The sequence below is a fragment of the Podarcis raffonei genome, chromosome 2 (genome assembly GCF_027172205.1).
Source record: "Podarcis raffonei isolate rPodRaf1 chromosome 2, rPodRaf1.pri, whole genome shotgun sequence".
Lineage (NCBI taxonomy): Eukaryota > Metazoa > Chordata > Lepidosauria > Squamata > Lacertidae > Podarcis > Podarcis raffonei.
The window spans coordinates 110,527,620-110,543,215 of NC_070603.1; the positions used below are offsets into that span (position 1 = coordinate 110,527,620).

Below are 15,596 nucleotides of genomic sequence, written 5' to 3' on the forward strand. Positions count from 1 at the left end.
TGATTTCAGCAAGGCATTTGACAAGGTGCCCCATGATATTCTTGTAAAGAAGCTGGTAAAATGCGGTCTTGACTATGCTACCACTCAGTGGATTTGTAACTGGCTGACTGACCGAACCCAAAGGGTGCTCATCAATGGTTCCTCTTCATCCTGGAGAAGAGTGACTAGTGGGGTGCCACAGGGTTCTGTCTTGGGCCCGGTCTTATTCAACATCTTTATCAACGACTTGGATGATGGACTCAAGGGCATCCTGATCAAATTTGCAGATGACACCAAACTGGGAGGGGTGGCTAACACCCCAGAGGACAGGATCACACTTCAAAACGACCTTGACAGATTAGAGAACTGGGCCAAAACAAACAAGATGAATTTTAACAGGGAGAAATGTAAAGTATTGCACTTGGGCAAAAAAAATGAGAGGCACAAATACAAGATGGGTGACACCTGGCTTGAGAGCACTACATGTGAAAAGGATCTAGGAGTCTTGGTTGACCACAAACTTGACATGAGCCAACAGTGTGACGCGGCAGCTAAAAAAGCCAATGCAATTCTGGGCTGCATCAATAGGAGTATAGCATCTAGATCAAGGGATGTAATAGTGCCACTGTATTCTGCTCTGGTCAGACCTCACCTGGAGTACTGTGTCCAGTTCTGGGCACCACAGTTCAAGAAGGACATTGACAAACTGGAACGTGTCCAGAGGAGGGCAACCAAAATGGTCAAAGGCCTGGAAACGATGCCTTATGAGGAACGGCTAAGGGAGCTGGGCATGTTTAGCCTGGAGAAGAGGAGGTTAAGGGGTGATATGATAGCCATGTTCAAATATATAAAAGGATGTCACATAGAGGAGGGAGAAAGGTTGTTTTCTGCTGCTCCAGAGAAGCGGACACGGAGCAATGGATCCAAGCTACAAGAAAGAAGATTCCACCTAAACATTAGGAAGAACTTCCTGACAGTAAGAGCTGTTCGACAGTGGAATTTGCTGCCAAGGAGTGTGGTGGAGTCTCCTTCTTTGGAGGTCTTTAAGCAGAGGCTTGACAACCATATGTCAGGAGTGCTCTGATGGTGTTTCCTGCTTGGCAGGGGGTTGGACTCGATGGCCCTTGTGGTCTCTTCCAACTCTATGATTCTATGATTTCTATGAAAGGTAAATATCAACCTCCTTCTCCCATGATGACTAGTAAGCCGCTGCCAGCTCTGCAGAGAGTGACTACCGCACATAGGTCAGATAGTTGTTCATTTCCTCGACTTCTGGTGTTCCACAGGGCGGGTGCTACTACCGAGAAGGCCCTCTGCCTGGTTCCCTGTAGCTTCACTTCTTTGCAGTGAGGGAACCGCCAGAAGACCCTTGGAGCTGGACCTCAGTGTCTGGGCAGAACGATGGGGGTGGAGACGCTCCCTTCAGGTAGAATAATTACCAGGACATGCCAATAATTAGACAGAGCAGTATTGTTACATTTATTTATTAAAATCTTCCACAGACAAATATATATATATTTGAATAAATACATCCTAGCTAGATTGTACATTCCAGAACACCTCCATTTGGGATTCGTAGATGGTGGTGTTGTTAAGATGTGAGGCAGGTGTTTAACAGAACAGAACAGAGCCCAAACTTGTCACACACACACAAAAAATAAAATATAGAGAGGTAGCTAGGTTGGCCCGTTAGAAACTTCCAAAAATTCATCTTAGAACAATAACAATACCACAAAATAGTATGGAGTATGCAAGCTTTCAAGTGCTCCATCACTCTTCACCAGATGGTTAAAAAAAAATGCAAGGGAACTTGGGGGGGGGGGAATTATATTATATAGATATATGTTTGGCTGGTGGTATTCCAGGTATCCAGGTCTGCATCTTCTAGAAAATAAGTGCCACATTTTTAACCAGTGCTTTTCTTCTAGGAAAAAGAGGGGGATACCCTACAGTACTCCCAGAAAACAAAGTACTGAGTATGGGAGTTAACTGGCCAGGATTAGCCAGTATACTTCCTGTGCCCGAGCAAGGATTTTAAACCAGCTTTCCCAAGTTCTCCATTTAAGCTCTGCTAATTCTCAGGTCACCAGCTTTGTGCTTCCACATTCCTGCCCATATTCTTTATTTCTGCTGAACAACATGCTCGGCTCTGAGATCAAGTGGGCTCAGTTTGCTGCACAAGGTACAAACAAAACAGGCAAATAATCCCTATAGATTTCACTGGGTTCCTTTCTAGAGTCATTTTGGGACTAAATGTTTGCGGCATTCCACTTCTGCCCACTGGAGGAGTCTTTAGATGCTTGAGAAGAAAGCTTCGGGAGCGGACCGAATTCTGCAAAGCTGCTCCAAAGAAGCTTATTGCTGTAAGAGGCTGGGGGTGAATCTCCTTTCCTTCACCACCGACTGCGATTTCGAAAACTCTGGAGGAAACTGTGGGTTCGGTAAACTGGGAGGGTTTGGTTTTGAGTGTTGTAGCTCTCTGCCCTTAGGGAGTAGCAAATCTACAGAGCAGAAACATCAAGAAAGAAAGATACATCGCATGAGTATAAGAGGTAGAGCAGAAATAATAATAATAATAATAATAATAATAATAATAATAATAATAATAATAATAATAATTTATTTATACCCCACCCATCTGGCTGGGCTTCCCCAGCCACTTCCAACAAAATATTAAAATACAGTAATGCATCAAACATTAAAAGCTTCCCTAAACAGGGAAGAAACAGCATCCGTAGCTATTAAAACGATGACTTCTATCATTGGGACAGAAGAAGATTCCTGCTGAATTAGGTCAATGGCCCATTGTGGTCCAGCACCCTGTTGTCTGCTCTCAACCAATCACACACAACTTCTAAAACACATTTCTTCTCTCCATTCCTGTGTTTGTTGTTGCTGGGTGACTTTCTCAAACCCTCCAGCATTTCTCCGATGGAAATAGAGCCGTCCTATTCCGTACCCTCCAACATTTCTCCCATGAAGACAGGGATGGCCTGCCACAACCTCCAACATTTCCCCCGTGAAAATAGGGATGCCCTAAGGAAAAGCGGGACATTCCAGGGTCAAATCAGAAATGGCTTCTGCACACCCGGAACTGTCCCTGGGAAAGAGGGGTACTTGGAGGGTCTGCTTTCTTGCGCCACCCATGTTCCTTACCAAGAAGCCGAGGAAAACCACGAGAACAGTTCCCAACACAGCGGATACACTGATCAGAATGATGGCCCAAGCAGGCAGGCCTTCGTCCCGTTTGGGGTTTTCTGCAGAGAAAAGGTAAGGGTTATGAGTCAGGCATTAACAGAACTATGCACATACACGCTCCTTTTGCGGGTTACCATAATGAGGAGGGAAGGCCAATGGCCAGGGGTGGCCAACAATTTATTGGAAAGCCACAGGTTCCCATCCCTGGTGTTGACTGCACCGTGCATGCATTTAAAGCGCATTCGATGCACAGTGAAAGCAGATGGCTTTCAGTTCATACCCTTAGGATGTTTCTCCTCATGCCCATCCAAAATCTGGGTTGCTGCAATTGCCACCCGTCAGATTCTACTAGTAGTGCCTTCTGTAGCAACCGAGGACAAGTCTTTCAAATATCTGAAGACTGCTATCATGCTTCTCTCCCATTTTCTCACAACCAAGCTACACAAACCTAGTCCTTCCAGCTGTGAAGAGGAAATGCCTTTCACAGCCTGTGCCATTTCAGGCTGCCAGTGAGGGCCTCTATATCTGGACCTCCAGTGGAAAAAGCATATCCCTGCATGTAGGAAAAGAATACGCCAGGGAAACACTCAGGTCAAAGCCTTCTTCACATAATGTCTTTGTCTGCACAGATATTTATGTCTAATATGGGGACCTTAAGTGCTGTGTTGTAATACCAATAAATAATCCTACCTGTGGTAGCATTTGATGCCAAAGTTAAATCTGTGGTTCCAGAACTCATTGTAACATTGGCACCAGGGGTGGGGACTGTTGTGCCTGTATTGGAGCTTTCAGTGCCCCCTGAAGCTGAGGTGCTGGTTCCAGTGGCTGCTGAGTCCGGTGTGGCAGAGCCAGAGGTTGCTGAAGAGGAGGTGCCTGTGCCAGAGGTTTCTGGGGGTGATGTGGGTGCGCCAGAGGTTTCTGGAGGTGATGTGGTTGCGCCAGAGGTTTCTGGAGGTGATGTGGGTGCGCCAGAGGTTGCTGAGCCTGAAGTGGTTGCGCCAGAGGTTTCTGGAGGTGATGTGGGTGCACCAGAGGTTGCTGGGGCTGGAGTGGTTGCGCCAGAGGCTGCTGGAACTGAAGTGGTTGCGCCAGAGGCTGCAGGAGCTGGAGTGGTTGCGCCAGAGGCTGCAGGAGCTGGAGTGGTTGCGCCAGAGGCTGCAGGAGCTGGAGTGGTTGCGCCAGAGGCTGCAGGAGCTGGAGTGGTTGCGCCAGAGGCTGCAGGAGCTGGAGTGGTTGCGCCAGAGGCTGCAGGAGCTGGAGTGGTTGCGCCAGAGGCTGCAGGAGCTGGAGTGGTTGCGCCAGAGGCTGCAGGAGCTGGAGTGGTTGCGCCAGAGGCTGCTGGAACTGAAGTGGTTGCGCCAGAGGCTGCAGGAGCTGGAGTGGTTGCGCCAGAGGCTGCTGGAACTGAAGTGGTTGCGCCAGAGGCTGCTGGAACTGAAGTGGTTGCGCCAGAGGCTGCAGGAGCTGGAGTGGTTGCGCCAGAGGCTGCAGGAGCTGGAGTGGTTGCGCCAGAGGCTGCAGGAGCTGGAGTGGTTGCGCCAGAGGCTGCAGGAGCTGGAGTGGTTGCGCCAGAGGCTGCAGGAGCTGGAGTGGTTGCGCCAGAGGCTGCTGGGGCTGGAGTGGTTGCGCCAGAGGCTGCAGGAGCTGGAGTGGTTGCGCCAGAGGCTGCAGGAGCTGGAGTGGTTGCGCCAGAGGCTGCTGGAACTGAAGTGGTTGCGCCAGAGGCTGCAGGAGCTGGAGTGGTTGCGCCAGAGGCTGCTGGAACTGGAGTGGTTGCGCCAGAGGCTGCAGGAGCTGGAGTGGTTGCGCCAGAGGCTGCAGGAGCTGGAGTGGTTGCGCCAGAGCCTGCAGGAGCTGGAGTGGTTGAGCCAGAGGCTGCTGGAGCTGAAGTGCTTGCTCCAGAGGCGGCATCTATAAAATACGATTAAACTTTATTAAAACGTTTTAGAGGCATAAATCTAGTCCTGTTGAGAAGTTTGGCTATGTGAGTGCCTTTACATCTCCCTTTACATGACACCTCTGCATTGCAGGAATTTTAGGCTTTCCATATGTCAGGAAAATTCCTGGCATGTCCTGGTTTTCAGGTGTAAAAGTGGTGTCAGGAGCTGCTGAATTCCGAAACCCGACTGTCGTACAACTTATACAAAATGTAGTGGCTTTAGCTGCTAGTCAACAGCCGAAAAGTGACACTAGAGTAGAACACGGATGAAGATCCTGCTCGCCTTCCTTAATGGCTTTAAAGTCCTTCTGACAAAAGTGGCCACTATGTCTTCATCGCATGTCAACATGCCAGACATTGGCCTGATCCTAGCAAGGCGTTCCTGGCATGGAAGTAAACCAGACAGGGCAGATACCGTATTTTTCCATGTATAAGACTATACCCCCCCCTGTATTTTTTCAAGTTTAAAATTGGGGGTCGTCTTATACATGGATAGTGCATATGGGGGATTTCTTTATTTGTAGTCCCAAAAAATAGGGGTCGTGTTACACAGTGTGTGTGTGAGAGAGAGGGGGGGGAGTGTTATACATGGAAAAATATGGTAATTTCCAGGCTGAAATTGAGGGAGTTTATCAAGACAAGGCAAGATTGCTGCCACTGTGGGCTGAGCGAGATGAGGATTGCTTTTGGAGAGCAACTTAATTCTCCAAATGGATCACTGAGATATGATTACAGTGGTACCTCGGGTTACATACGCTTCAGGTTACATATGCTTCAGGTTACAGACGCCACTAACCCAGAAATAGTACCTCAGATTAAGAACTTTACCTCAGGATGAGAACAGAAATCGTGCTCCGGCGGCGCGGCAGCAAGCAGCAGGAGGCCCCATTAGCTAAAGTGGTGCTTCAGGTTAAGAACAGTTTCAGGTTAAGAATGGAGCTCCGGAACGAATTAAGAACTTAACCTGAGGTACCACTGTACTGCCAGAAAGGTTGAATAGGCATTAAATTGGATGGGGGAAATAAAGGCTGACATTTTTATGTCAACAAAATGCTGGGCAAATAGAAAGAAAGGATGAGACCCGCATTCACAAGCAGTACCATTCCCATGTTAAACACTGATCTGGAAGCATCCTAACAAATTCCTTATGGCATGAGCTTTTTGGGGCTATAGTCGGGGTGCCAACTTCAATAAAAAATGGGGTGGTGGTGGTGGCAGGTAAGTCCCACGCCACATAATCAATCACACAATTTGAATGGCACTTCCCATCAACATTGAGGGATCCCGGCCTCCTCAAATATTTTACTGGGGAAGTGAAAAGGGACTTCGGCCCCTAGGAGTTGGCTTCTATGGTTGCAGTAAACTTGCTCTTGATTTGAGTGAGTTTTTTTATTTGTAAGTCAGTTTGAAGAACTCCTTGGGGCTACAAAACAGGATCCTAAATAAATATTATTATTCTTTAAAACACACACACCATTTTGAATACGGGGTTATATGCGGTGCCCATAAATAACTCCCCCCAAAAAAATACACATAATAGAAATTTAGATTATTTTAAGCTGCTCCTCCAGCTTCTCATATTTCAAAAGAAAAAAATAATTGCTTCATGAGGGCTAGAAACCTTTAAAAAAACCACATATTTGTTCTGGAAACTGGTGATTTCTGCAGGACGTTCTGGGATCAAATCAGAAACTGGAACGGCTTCTATGAATCTGGGACTGTCACTGGAAAATAGGGACACTTGGAGGGTCTGCTAGGTACCCCATCCTCCCACTGATTCTCCCTCGCTAGTACCCTCCTCATTTGCCGTAGGAGAGAAGCAAGGAGCTGCAAGTTTCGTGCTTCCCTTGTAAGGTCTGTTTTCCAACCCACCTCTATTTTTAGGTAGGATTCAACTGCACGCTGGCAAATTCAGATTGTGCAATTATAGTTGATTGGGAGGTCTTGCACAACACGTCCGCTTCTCCAGAAGAACCTGACGTTTGCAATAAAAAAAGCGACGGGGGGAAATGTGCTAGGAAGTGTGGACTAATGCTTGCTTTGATTCAAATTTATCTAAGCTCCCTTGCAAACAAATCAGAATGAATGCTGAACAAAACAGCTTGTCTGGAAGCTCCGTGGAACCTGGGAATCTAGCATGAAGACGATCTAGAGGCAAAAAAAATCCTTACCTGTCAAGTTAAGGAACAACAGCAAAATAATCCACAAGGAACGCTTGGACATTTTCGGCAGGTGGTCCATTGCGGCTTTAGCAGTGTGAGAGTCTGGAAAAGCTCTTCCTAAAGCTGTCGCATTTATAACAGGTGGGCCAGACTAAATGTGCCACATTTGATTGAGAAGGTGTGGCACACCTTATTCATCTTAATGGATGGTCTCTCCACGAAGGGCAGGGCTGAGAATGAGTCTTTGTAAGAGCTGATATGATTAATCTTGCCCTTTGTTTGTTTTGTGACGAAAATAGGAAATAACTCTCTTGACAAGATGACTGGAAGAGTTTGTGAATGCTTCTCTCCCCCCCCCCCGCGATGCAAAAAAAATAAATCCTCAGATGTGGTTTCTATAAAAAGTGAGCATGCGTCAAGCGATTGTTAAGAGGGTGAACAGGAAAAAAATCATTTCCAAATGAGCAAGAAATGACGACTCACACATCTCAACACTCCCCCCCTCAAAATTGCTTACATACCAGGAGAATGGCAGCAGAGAGAGAGAGAGAGAGAAACCACTTGTTACAGAAGAGGAGGAGAGTGAGAATTTAGTGACGGGAGAAACTGGAATCAAATTTGTTCTAAGGGTTACGTTGCGAAAAATATTTTACAGGGAGGCTTGCTGCCCTCCCTTGTGCAAGCATGTATGAACACACATACACACAAATGCAGGGACATGCAGAAGACTGGTTAAAATGTCACAAGAGAAGATATAGAGGCTGCCATATATCTAGACATAGCTGGGTTCGTTTGCCGGGCATAACACCTGGAAAAACCTGGGCATATGGCAACCCATGTCGGAAGTGTTGCTTTTGGGGGGGTAATTAAAATAACACCAACAACTCAAAAACTTTTCACTTTTTGAAATATCGCAATCCTAAGATAATGTTGTTGTTTAGTTGTTTAGTCGTGTCCGACTCTTCATGATCCCATGGACCAGAGCACGCCAGGCACTCCTGTCTTCCACTGCCTCCTGCAGTTTGGTCAAACTCATGCTGGTAGCTTCGAGAACACGGTCCAACCATCTTGTCCTCTGTCGTTCCCTTCTCCTTGTGCCCTCCATCTTTCCCAACATCAGGGTCTATTCCAGGGAGTCTTCTCATGAGGTGGCCAAAGTATTGGAGCCTCAGCTTCAGGATCTGTCCTTCCAGTGAGCACTCAGGGCATAGAATTGTACAGTTGGAAGGAACCCAATGGTCACCTAGTCCAATCTTCTAGAATGTAGGGATCACTTCTGAAGAGCCCCTGACAGATGGCCATCCTACCTCTGCCTTGAAACCTCCAAGGAAGGAGAGCCCACCACCTTCTGAGGTAGCCTGTTCCACAGCCAAACAGCTCTGTACAGTGTACAGTGGTACCTCGGGTTACATACGCTTCAGGTTACAGACTCCACTAACCCAGAAATAGTGCTTCAGGTTAAGAATTTTGCTTCAGGATGAGAACAGAAATTGTGCTCTGGTGGCGTGGCGGCAGCGGAAGGCCCCATTAACTAAAGTGGTGCTTCAGGTTAAAGTGGTGCTTCAGGTTAAGAACAGACCTCCGGAACGAATTAAGTACTTAACCTGAGGTACCACTGTATAGGGTTTAATATTGCATTATGTTTGACCAAACTGCGGGAGGCAGTGGGAAACAGGAGTGCCCGACGTGTTCTGGTCCATGGGGTCACGAAGAATCGGACACGACTAAACGACTAAACAACAGCAACAACAATATGTTTTTATATATGTTGTAAGCTGCCCAGAGTGGCTGGGGCAACCCAGTAAGATGTATGTTGTATAAATAGTAAAATTATCATTCTGGAATGCGGCATCCCTATTTTCATTGGAGAAATGTTGGAGGCTATGCTATTGCTTCCCTTAATCTGGACACTCCACTTCTGCCTATATTCTTAATGTATTGAACATTTCACATTTTCCTCTTCTTATTTTACTGTTTTAGGTTTATTATTTGTGTGTTGACTTTATGTAGCTTTTCCTTAAAAAAAAAAAAAAGCACCTGGAAGAATAAGTTGAAAACATAGACTCATGAGAATGCAGGATATTATTGATGGAAACAGGCCAATAGCAAGCACTTTCTGTATCAGGAGGATTGATGAAAATGCAGGTATGACCAGGACATTTTGCTCTATGAGATGTCACAGGATATGTTCCAATCTTCCCAGTCAAGCTGGCCATGTTATTTTTGGCTCCTGTGGAATGGCAAACGTCTCCATCTTGACTCCCTGCAATGGCTGGCCAGGTTATGCTATAACCTGAGTCAGAAAATCCTTCAAGCATCTCTCTCTAGGACTGAGACTATAACAACAGTAGTAGTAGTAGTGATAAGGTAATGACAACAGCAAGAATAACAAAAATTTCGAAACGGACCATTTGCTGCCCTGTCATGACACCCAAAATCAGTTGCCTGAGGCAGCTGCCTCACTTAGCCTCTTAGAAGCAAAACGTTTAGGTATAATTTGCTATAATTTTTGGAGGATTTGTTGTGGCTGAAACTGCCGTTTCCAAACAGAACTGCTTCTTTGAAGTTTGGGAGCATTTGTTCTCAAGGATTCTGGAGGCGATAATAACTGAGACGTATGCGGAGTCATTGCAGAGCCGAAGAGGAGAGATGTAGAGTTGCAATCTGCCTTTCCTGTTAACTCTGGAAAATAATTAACACTAATTGGGCAGTTGAGGAAAAGTCTCAGGGTTGCCCACCAGGAAGCGTGAAATGAGGGCTTCTGAAAGTTGTTACCCCTACATTTTGAAGGCCTTGGAGATGTTATGTTATCTCACCTCATTTTGTACACCCAGTGCCTTTTTTATTTTTAAGAAAAAGGGGTGCTGGTACTCACCATGAAGGAACTTAAAAAATTGGGGGGGGGGAGTGCGGGTACTACATATCCTTGAATATCCCCAGAAAAAGCCCACTGTGTATACATCAAGAAGATACCATGAGAGCAGAATATGAGATCAGAAATTTCTTCCCAGAGAATGGGAGTTAAACACAGACAGAATTTGGAGCCAAACAAAGTGGTGGTGAATTTACTTGAAATTCTGGTTTATCAACTTCAGCGGGAGAAAGGCAGGCAGGATGTGATAATTCTTCCCCAGAAACAATATATTACCTATAGGACAATTAATCAAGCTTGCAGAAAATGAGCCAGCGCCAGAGACAAGATCCAGTCACCTTTGCCAATGTCTGATATTGCGTCTTTGTCGGAACAGGAAACAGAAGATGATTGGATTTTTGGCAGTAATTCAGATAACTAGGGAATATCCACCTTTGTGGGATGAAGCACAGCGCGTGAACCCAGGTCACCAAAGGTAAACATGGATCCAGCATGGACAGATGGAAGACACCACATGAATCCACAGATTCAAAAATGGTTTATTTAAAACAGACGTGTGAGTTGGGCAGCAGGGCAAGGAGGTCAGGGGACCCAACTCTGTTGCTCCTTTCCTTGACATAAAGAAACCTCAAACTCTCAATAAAGAAATTTAAACTCCAAATGAGGACACATGGATGACGAGGGAGTCAAATGGGTCTAATGGAAGATAAGGAGACAGCAGAGAAGTTGAATGAATTATTTGTATCTGTCTTCCCAATGGAAGATATAGGGCAGACCCCAGTGCTTGAGGTGACTTTTGTAGGAGAGGAATCTGAGGAGCTGAGACTGATGGTGGTGATCAGAGATAAATGGAGAAAATAAAAACTTGACCGACAGCATCCGAACAAGCATAATGAAAGAACTCAGCTGTGAAATTGATGTTCTAACAAAAATATAGAAAATATAGAACTTGTTCCTCAAATCAGCCTCCATAACTAAGGAGTGGAAAGAAGACATTGTAACACCAATTTTTAAGAAGGGGTCAAGAGAGGATCCTGGAAATTACAAGCCAGTTATCTTAACATCTATCCTGGGGAAACTGGTGGAAAGTATTGTTAAGGATGGAATAACCAAGCATATAGAAGATAAAGCCTTGCTGAAGAACAACCAGCATGGCTTCTGCAAGGGCACGTCATAGAATAATAGAATTATAGAGTCTTAGAGTTGGGACCCCAAGGGTCATCTAGTCCAATCCCCTGAAATGCCGAAATCTCAGCTAAAGCATCCATGACAGACGGCCATCCAACCTCTGTTTAAAAACCTCCAAGGAAGGAGAGTCCACAACCTCCCAGGGGAGACCGTTCCACTGCTGAACAGCTCTGTCAGAATTTTTTTTGGAAGTTTAGTCGCAATCTCCTTTCTTGCACTTGAAGCCATTAAGTCCTACCCTCCAGAGCAAGAGAAAACAAGCAAGCTCCCTCCTCCATGTGACAGCCTTTAAGATATTTGAAGTAATCATCATCATCATCATAATTTATTATTTATACGCCACCCATCTGGCTGGGTTTCCCCAGCCACTCTGGGCGGCTTCCAACAAAAGATTAAAAAGATTATCTTCTCTCAGTCTCCTCTTTTCCAGGCTAAATATGCCCAGCTCCTTCAAGCTCATAAGGCTTCGTTTCCGGACCTTTGATCATCTTGGTTGCCCTCCTCTGCACACATTCCAGCTTGTCGACATCCTCCTTAAGTTGTGGTGCCCAGAACTGGACACAGTATTCCAGGTGTGGTCTGTCCAAGGCAGAATAGAGTGGTACTATGACTTCCCTTGATCTGGACACAAGACTTCTGTTCTTGCATCCTAGAATAGCATTAGCTTTTTTTTGCTTCATCACACTGTTGACTCATGTTAAGCTTGTGGTCCACCAAGACCCGTAGATTAGATTTTATAGTTTGAAGGGATTTTTTATAAAAAAAAACAATTTTTGCATTGTATTTCTTGTAGAGACTGTTGCAGTTAAGTGGTATATAAATTGTTCAATTAAATAAATACATGGGGGGAGCAAGAGGTGCGGGAAACAATGCCCATATTCCATGTTTTATGGGAAAAGTACAAACTAGTGTGTAAGCTTTTGAGTTCTGCAGGATTCTCATTTGTTTCTCTATATTCCTTCTGTCAAGGAAGCTGTGCATTTTTGCTACAGATAGCACACCCTCCAACGTTCTTCCAATGAAAATAGGGGCATCCTATTCAACAACAACAACAACAATAACTGTTTTACTATTTATACCCTGCCCATCTAACCTGGTTGCCCCCCACTACTCTGGGAAGCTTCCAACATATCTAAAAACATAATGAAACATTTAAAAAGCCCTTTCTATACAGGGCTGCCTTCAGATGTCTTCTAAAGGTTGTATATTTACTTATCTCCTTGGCTTGGGGGGTCGCACAATTCCATCCCCTCCAACATCTCTCCCATGAAAATAGGGGCATCCTAAGGAAAAGCCACGCATTCTGGGATCAAATCAGAAACTGGGATGGCTTCTGCAAATCTGGGACTGTCCCTGGGAAATAGGGATAGTTGGAGGGTCTGAGACAGAGGCAAGCCTAAGTCACAGATGGGTTTAGAATGCTGGACTTTGGCCTGACCCCACAAGACTCTTTTTATGTTCTTAACCACCATTACGTTCATCCTTCCCAGAAGCCCTCAGTGCAACCTAAAGCCTTTGCGGCACCCAAGAGAGCCTCCTTGGAATGTCTGCTGCTTCCTCTCACATTCCAGCTCAAGACCGTGACCAGATGCAGACTCCTTGACTTCAGCCTCATTCGACTCCTTTCACTCCCTCCCACGCATCACCGGATTGTGTGAAAGCTTGCACAATATTGTGTTGACATTTTGGTTGGTTCGAGAAAGGTGGATTTTGGAATGCTCTTTGTGGTTGCTTCCTCTCATCGTTGCTGTTACTTGGGTAGCTGGCTAGAACATCATCCAACTTCAAAATGGTGGCTGGGAGATGGAGAAGAGAATAACTATTTAAATATGGAGCCGAAGGAGCCAGCCCTATGAGTCCATGGAGGGCCTAACTTTCCAATACAGCTCTTGAGGGAGTTGGAGGATGTAGAGAGAGTTTTGAGATAGTTGCTGAGGTGTTACTCTCCTCTGATGATTTAGTCCTAGTTATGTTTGATGACAGCTCCTTTTCCTCAGTAATTATGTGTTTTTTAAGCACCTGACTCTGCCATTTCTATTACTTTGGAACAGAATTAACACTTACTCAATAGCGAAAGTACAATGCACAAACAAAGACTCTGTTGGCGGATGGGTACCTGCCACATTCCAGACATTGTGTGGTTCCAGTAACGTTACCTTATCTACCAACTTCAGTAGCTCTCAGACACTCCAAATGCCACCTGAAAGGAATGATGCAGTTTTTCATTTTTGCCTTGGGGTGGCTATTATGAGATATGGGTGGGTAAGTATGTACCAGTCAATATAACTGTATGCAGGGTGGATAAAAATAAATGATTTTTTTAAAAAATCAGATTTTTTTATTTAAATTAGATTTTTTAATTTATTCAAATTTATTTTTTTTAATTTAAATTGGGTTTTTAAAATAAAATGCTTTTGGAGGAAAATATCTTTCTAAAGATAGTTTTTTATTTAAGTTACATTATAGTCCAAAAGCTATTCATCAAGAAATAAGGATTTGTTTAAGTTTCTCATGTGTGCTAAAACTCAGTCTACGTTTTTTTTTAAAAAAATGTTTAACCATATCAGTTAACAAACATGGATACATGTGCTATAATGCTATTGTTTTAGTTAAATAAATTGTTTAAATTGTTATTAAGGAAATGATTATTTTTCTCCTTCCAATAAAGTACAGCAGAAAAGTTGTCCAAATACAAACATTTAACTTATTAAACCTCACAACAGTTTCATAATTATCCATCTGTCTATTTCTAATAGTATAACCAAATCAGTAATTTTTTTATATAACTGTAAAAACTACTCTGAAATTTTTTTATTCCAAAAATGAAACCTTCATCTGGTTGTAAATATTAAGATTATACCAGCAAGAATGAGTCTTTCTGGGGGGGGGGGATGATTTAAATCCAGTCCTGACTTTATGCATGAAATAGTTCAAAAGAAGAATCAACATTTACTGACACTGGTGTCTGTGTGGGGAGGGCAAGAGAGGACATTCCATGCCACCTCCCCATAATCTTGGATATATTTATTTTAATGTACGCGCACGCACACACACACACAAGCAGCTAGTCAACGAGAGGTTTAAAGTGATCTCCAAGTTAAAGTTTAAAGTGATCTCCAAGACCACTCCTATAGAGAGTGGCTGCCAGACTCAAAGTCTTTGCATTTTTATGGAGGTGAGCAGGCAGCTTCTGGCTTTGATCTAGGCTGCATTCAGATGGCACTTTATTCTGTGCATGTAGCACTCAATGTGTGTGCATTGAAAGAGAGAAAAAATAGCCAGGTACCAGAAGAGGAAGGCATGCAAATATCCCAACTACAGATACTGAGGCAGCTACCAGTACAGGACAAGCTGAATGGCAGCTGAAGTACACACTGAAAGCACATCCTTTACCAGATGAGTGAAAAATTGAGCTCCTTACATAATGCTGGATGCAGACAGAAAGTTATGGCTTCAGGCATGCTAGTAGAGGACCAAGAACATTTTGGCCTGCATGGTTTTCTAAATATTTCCCGTGGTTAGCATACTCTTCTGTTTTGAAAGGTCTTGTATCTCACTATTGCATTTCATTTCCCCAGCCAGTAGTACAATGGATGCAGGGCACATTCATTACCAAGGTTTGTACCAAGTACAAAGATTTCAATGACGCTGCAAGAAAGCATTCACAAAGTTTGTGCCATAGGGGTTCACATGAAGATGCTTCTCATTTCCTTTCTGGCACGAGCAGGAAAAAGGTTTCAACTGAATAGCATCTTAATAAGTCATACGCAGGAGCGTATCAAGGAAAATAAACAGAAGCTGTGGTAGTATCAGTCACAACTTGCTCTCCGTGATGAGACTAGTTTCACAGCTAACATGGTAGACCTTTTAGAGTTTCATCGTTTTGCAGGGGATGAAATGTTTTTCGTTTTTAAGTTTGAAAGCTGGGGCACATCTGCAAGAATGCAGAATGCATGAATAAAGTTGTGTGGCCAAACAGGTTATTGTGACGGCAAGTGCTTCCATGAGAGTCTCCGTTTTGGCAGATGAAACAGCAGGTGCCATATTTCTGGCCCAGAACCATCTCAAGGTATAGGATTCGTCGATGGAAATGATGGAAATGCATCTGTACAAAAGGAATTCTTTGGGTTCATTTCAATTTCAGAACAAACTGCAGCAGGCACAGCCAGCACAATCTTACCTGTTTGTTCTGATTTTGGACCGGATCTCAATGTTTGTTAGACAAGGATTTAATGCTTGTTCAACCATGGCAGTCAGT

The 15,596-nt window shown here is 44.4% G+C and overlaps 1 protein-coding gene across 1 annotated transcript; it reads right to left on the bottom strand.

The window, feature by feature from the left end:
* Window positions 1-1,976: 1,976 nt before the first annotated feature.
* On the bottom strand, window positions 1,977-15,586 carry MUC21 (mucin 21, cell surface associated). Its single transcript, XM_053378771.1, has 5 exons — window positions 15,519-15,586; window positions 4,613-5,088; window positions 3,868-4,521; window positions 3,136-3,236; window positions 1,977-2,480 (listed from the first exon to the last, which is right to left on the bottom strand). The coding sequence occupies exons 1-5, from the start codon at window positions 15,584-15,586 to the stop codon at window positions 2,373-2,375; spliced, it is 1,407 nt and encodes a 468-aa protein (XP_053234746.1). The 3' UTR covers window positions 1,977-2,372.
* Window positions 15,587-15,596: the final 10 nt, after the last annotated feature.

What these genes read in the sequence shown, in the direction of transcription:
- MUC21 (XM_053378771.1), bottom strand. Translation starts at nt 15,586, where the DNA reads ATGGTTGAACAAGCATTAAATCCTTGTCTAACAAACATTGAGATCCGG. An exon ending in GGCATCAAATGCTACCACAG is followed by an intron (nt 3,237 to 3,867) that starts GTAGGATTATTT and finishes TTTTCTCTGCAG; the next exon opens with AAAACCCCAAACGGGACGAA. An exon ending in TGGTTTTCCTCGGCTTCTTG is followed by an intron (nt 2,481 to 3,135) that starts GTAAGGAACATG and finishes TCTGCTCTGTAG; the next exon opens with ATTTGCTACTCCCTAAGGGC.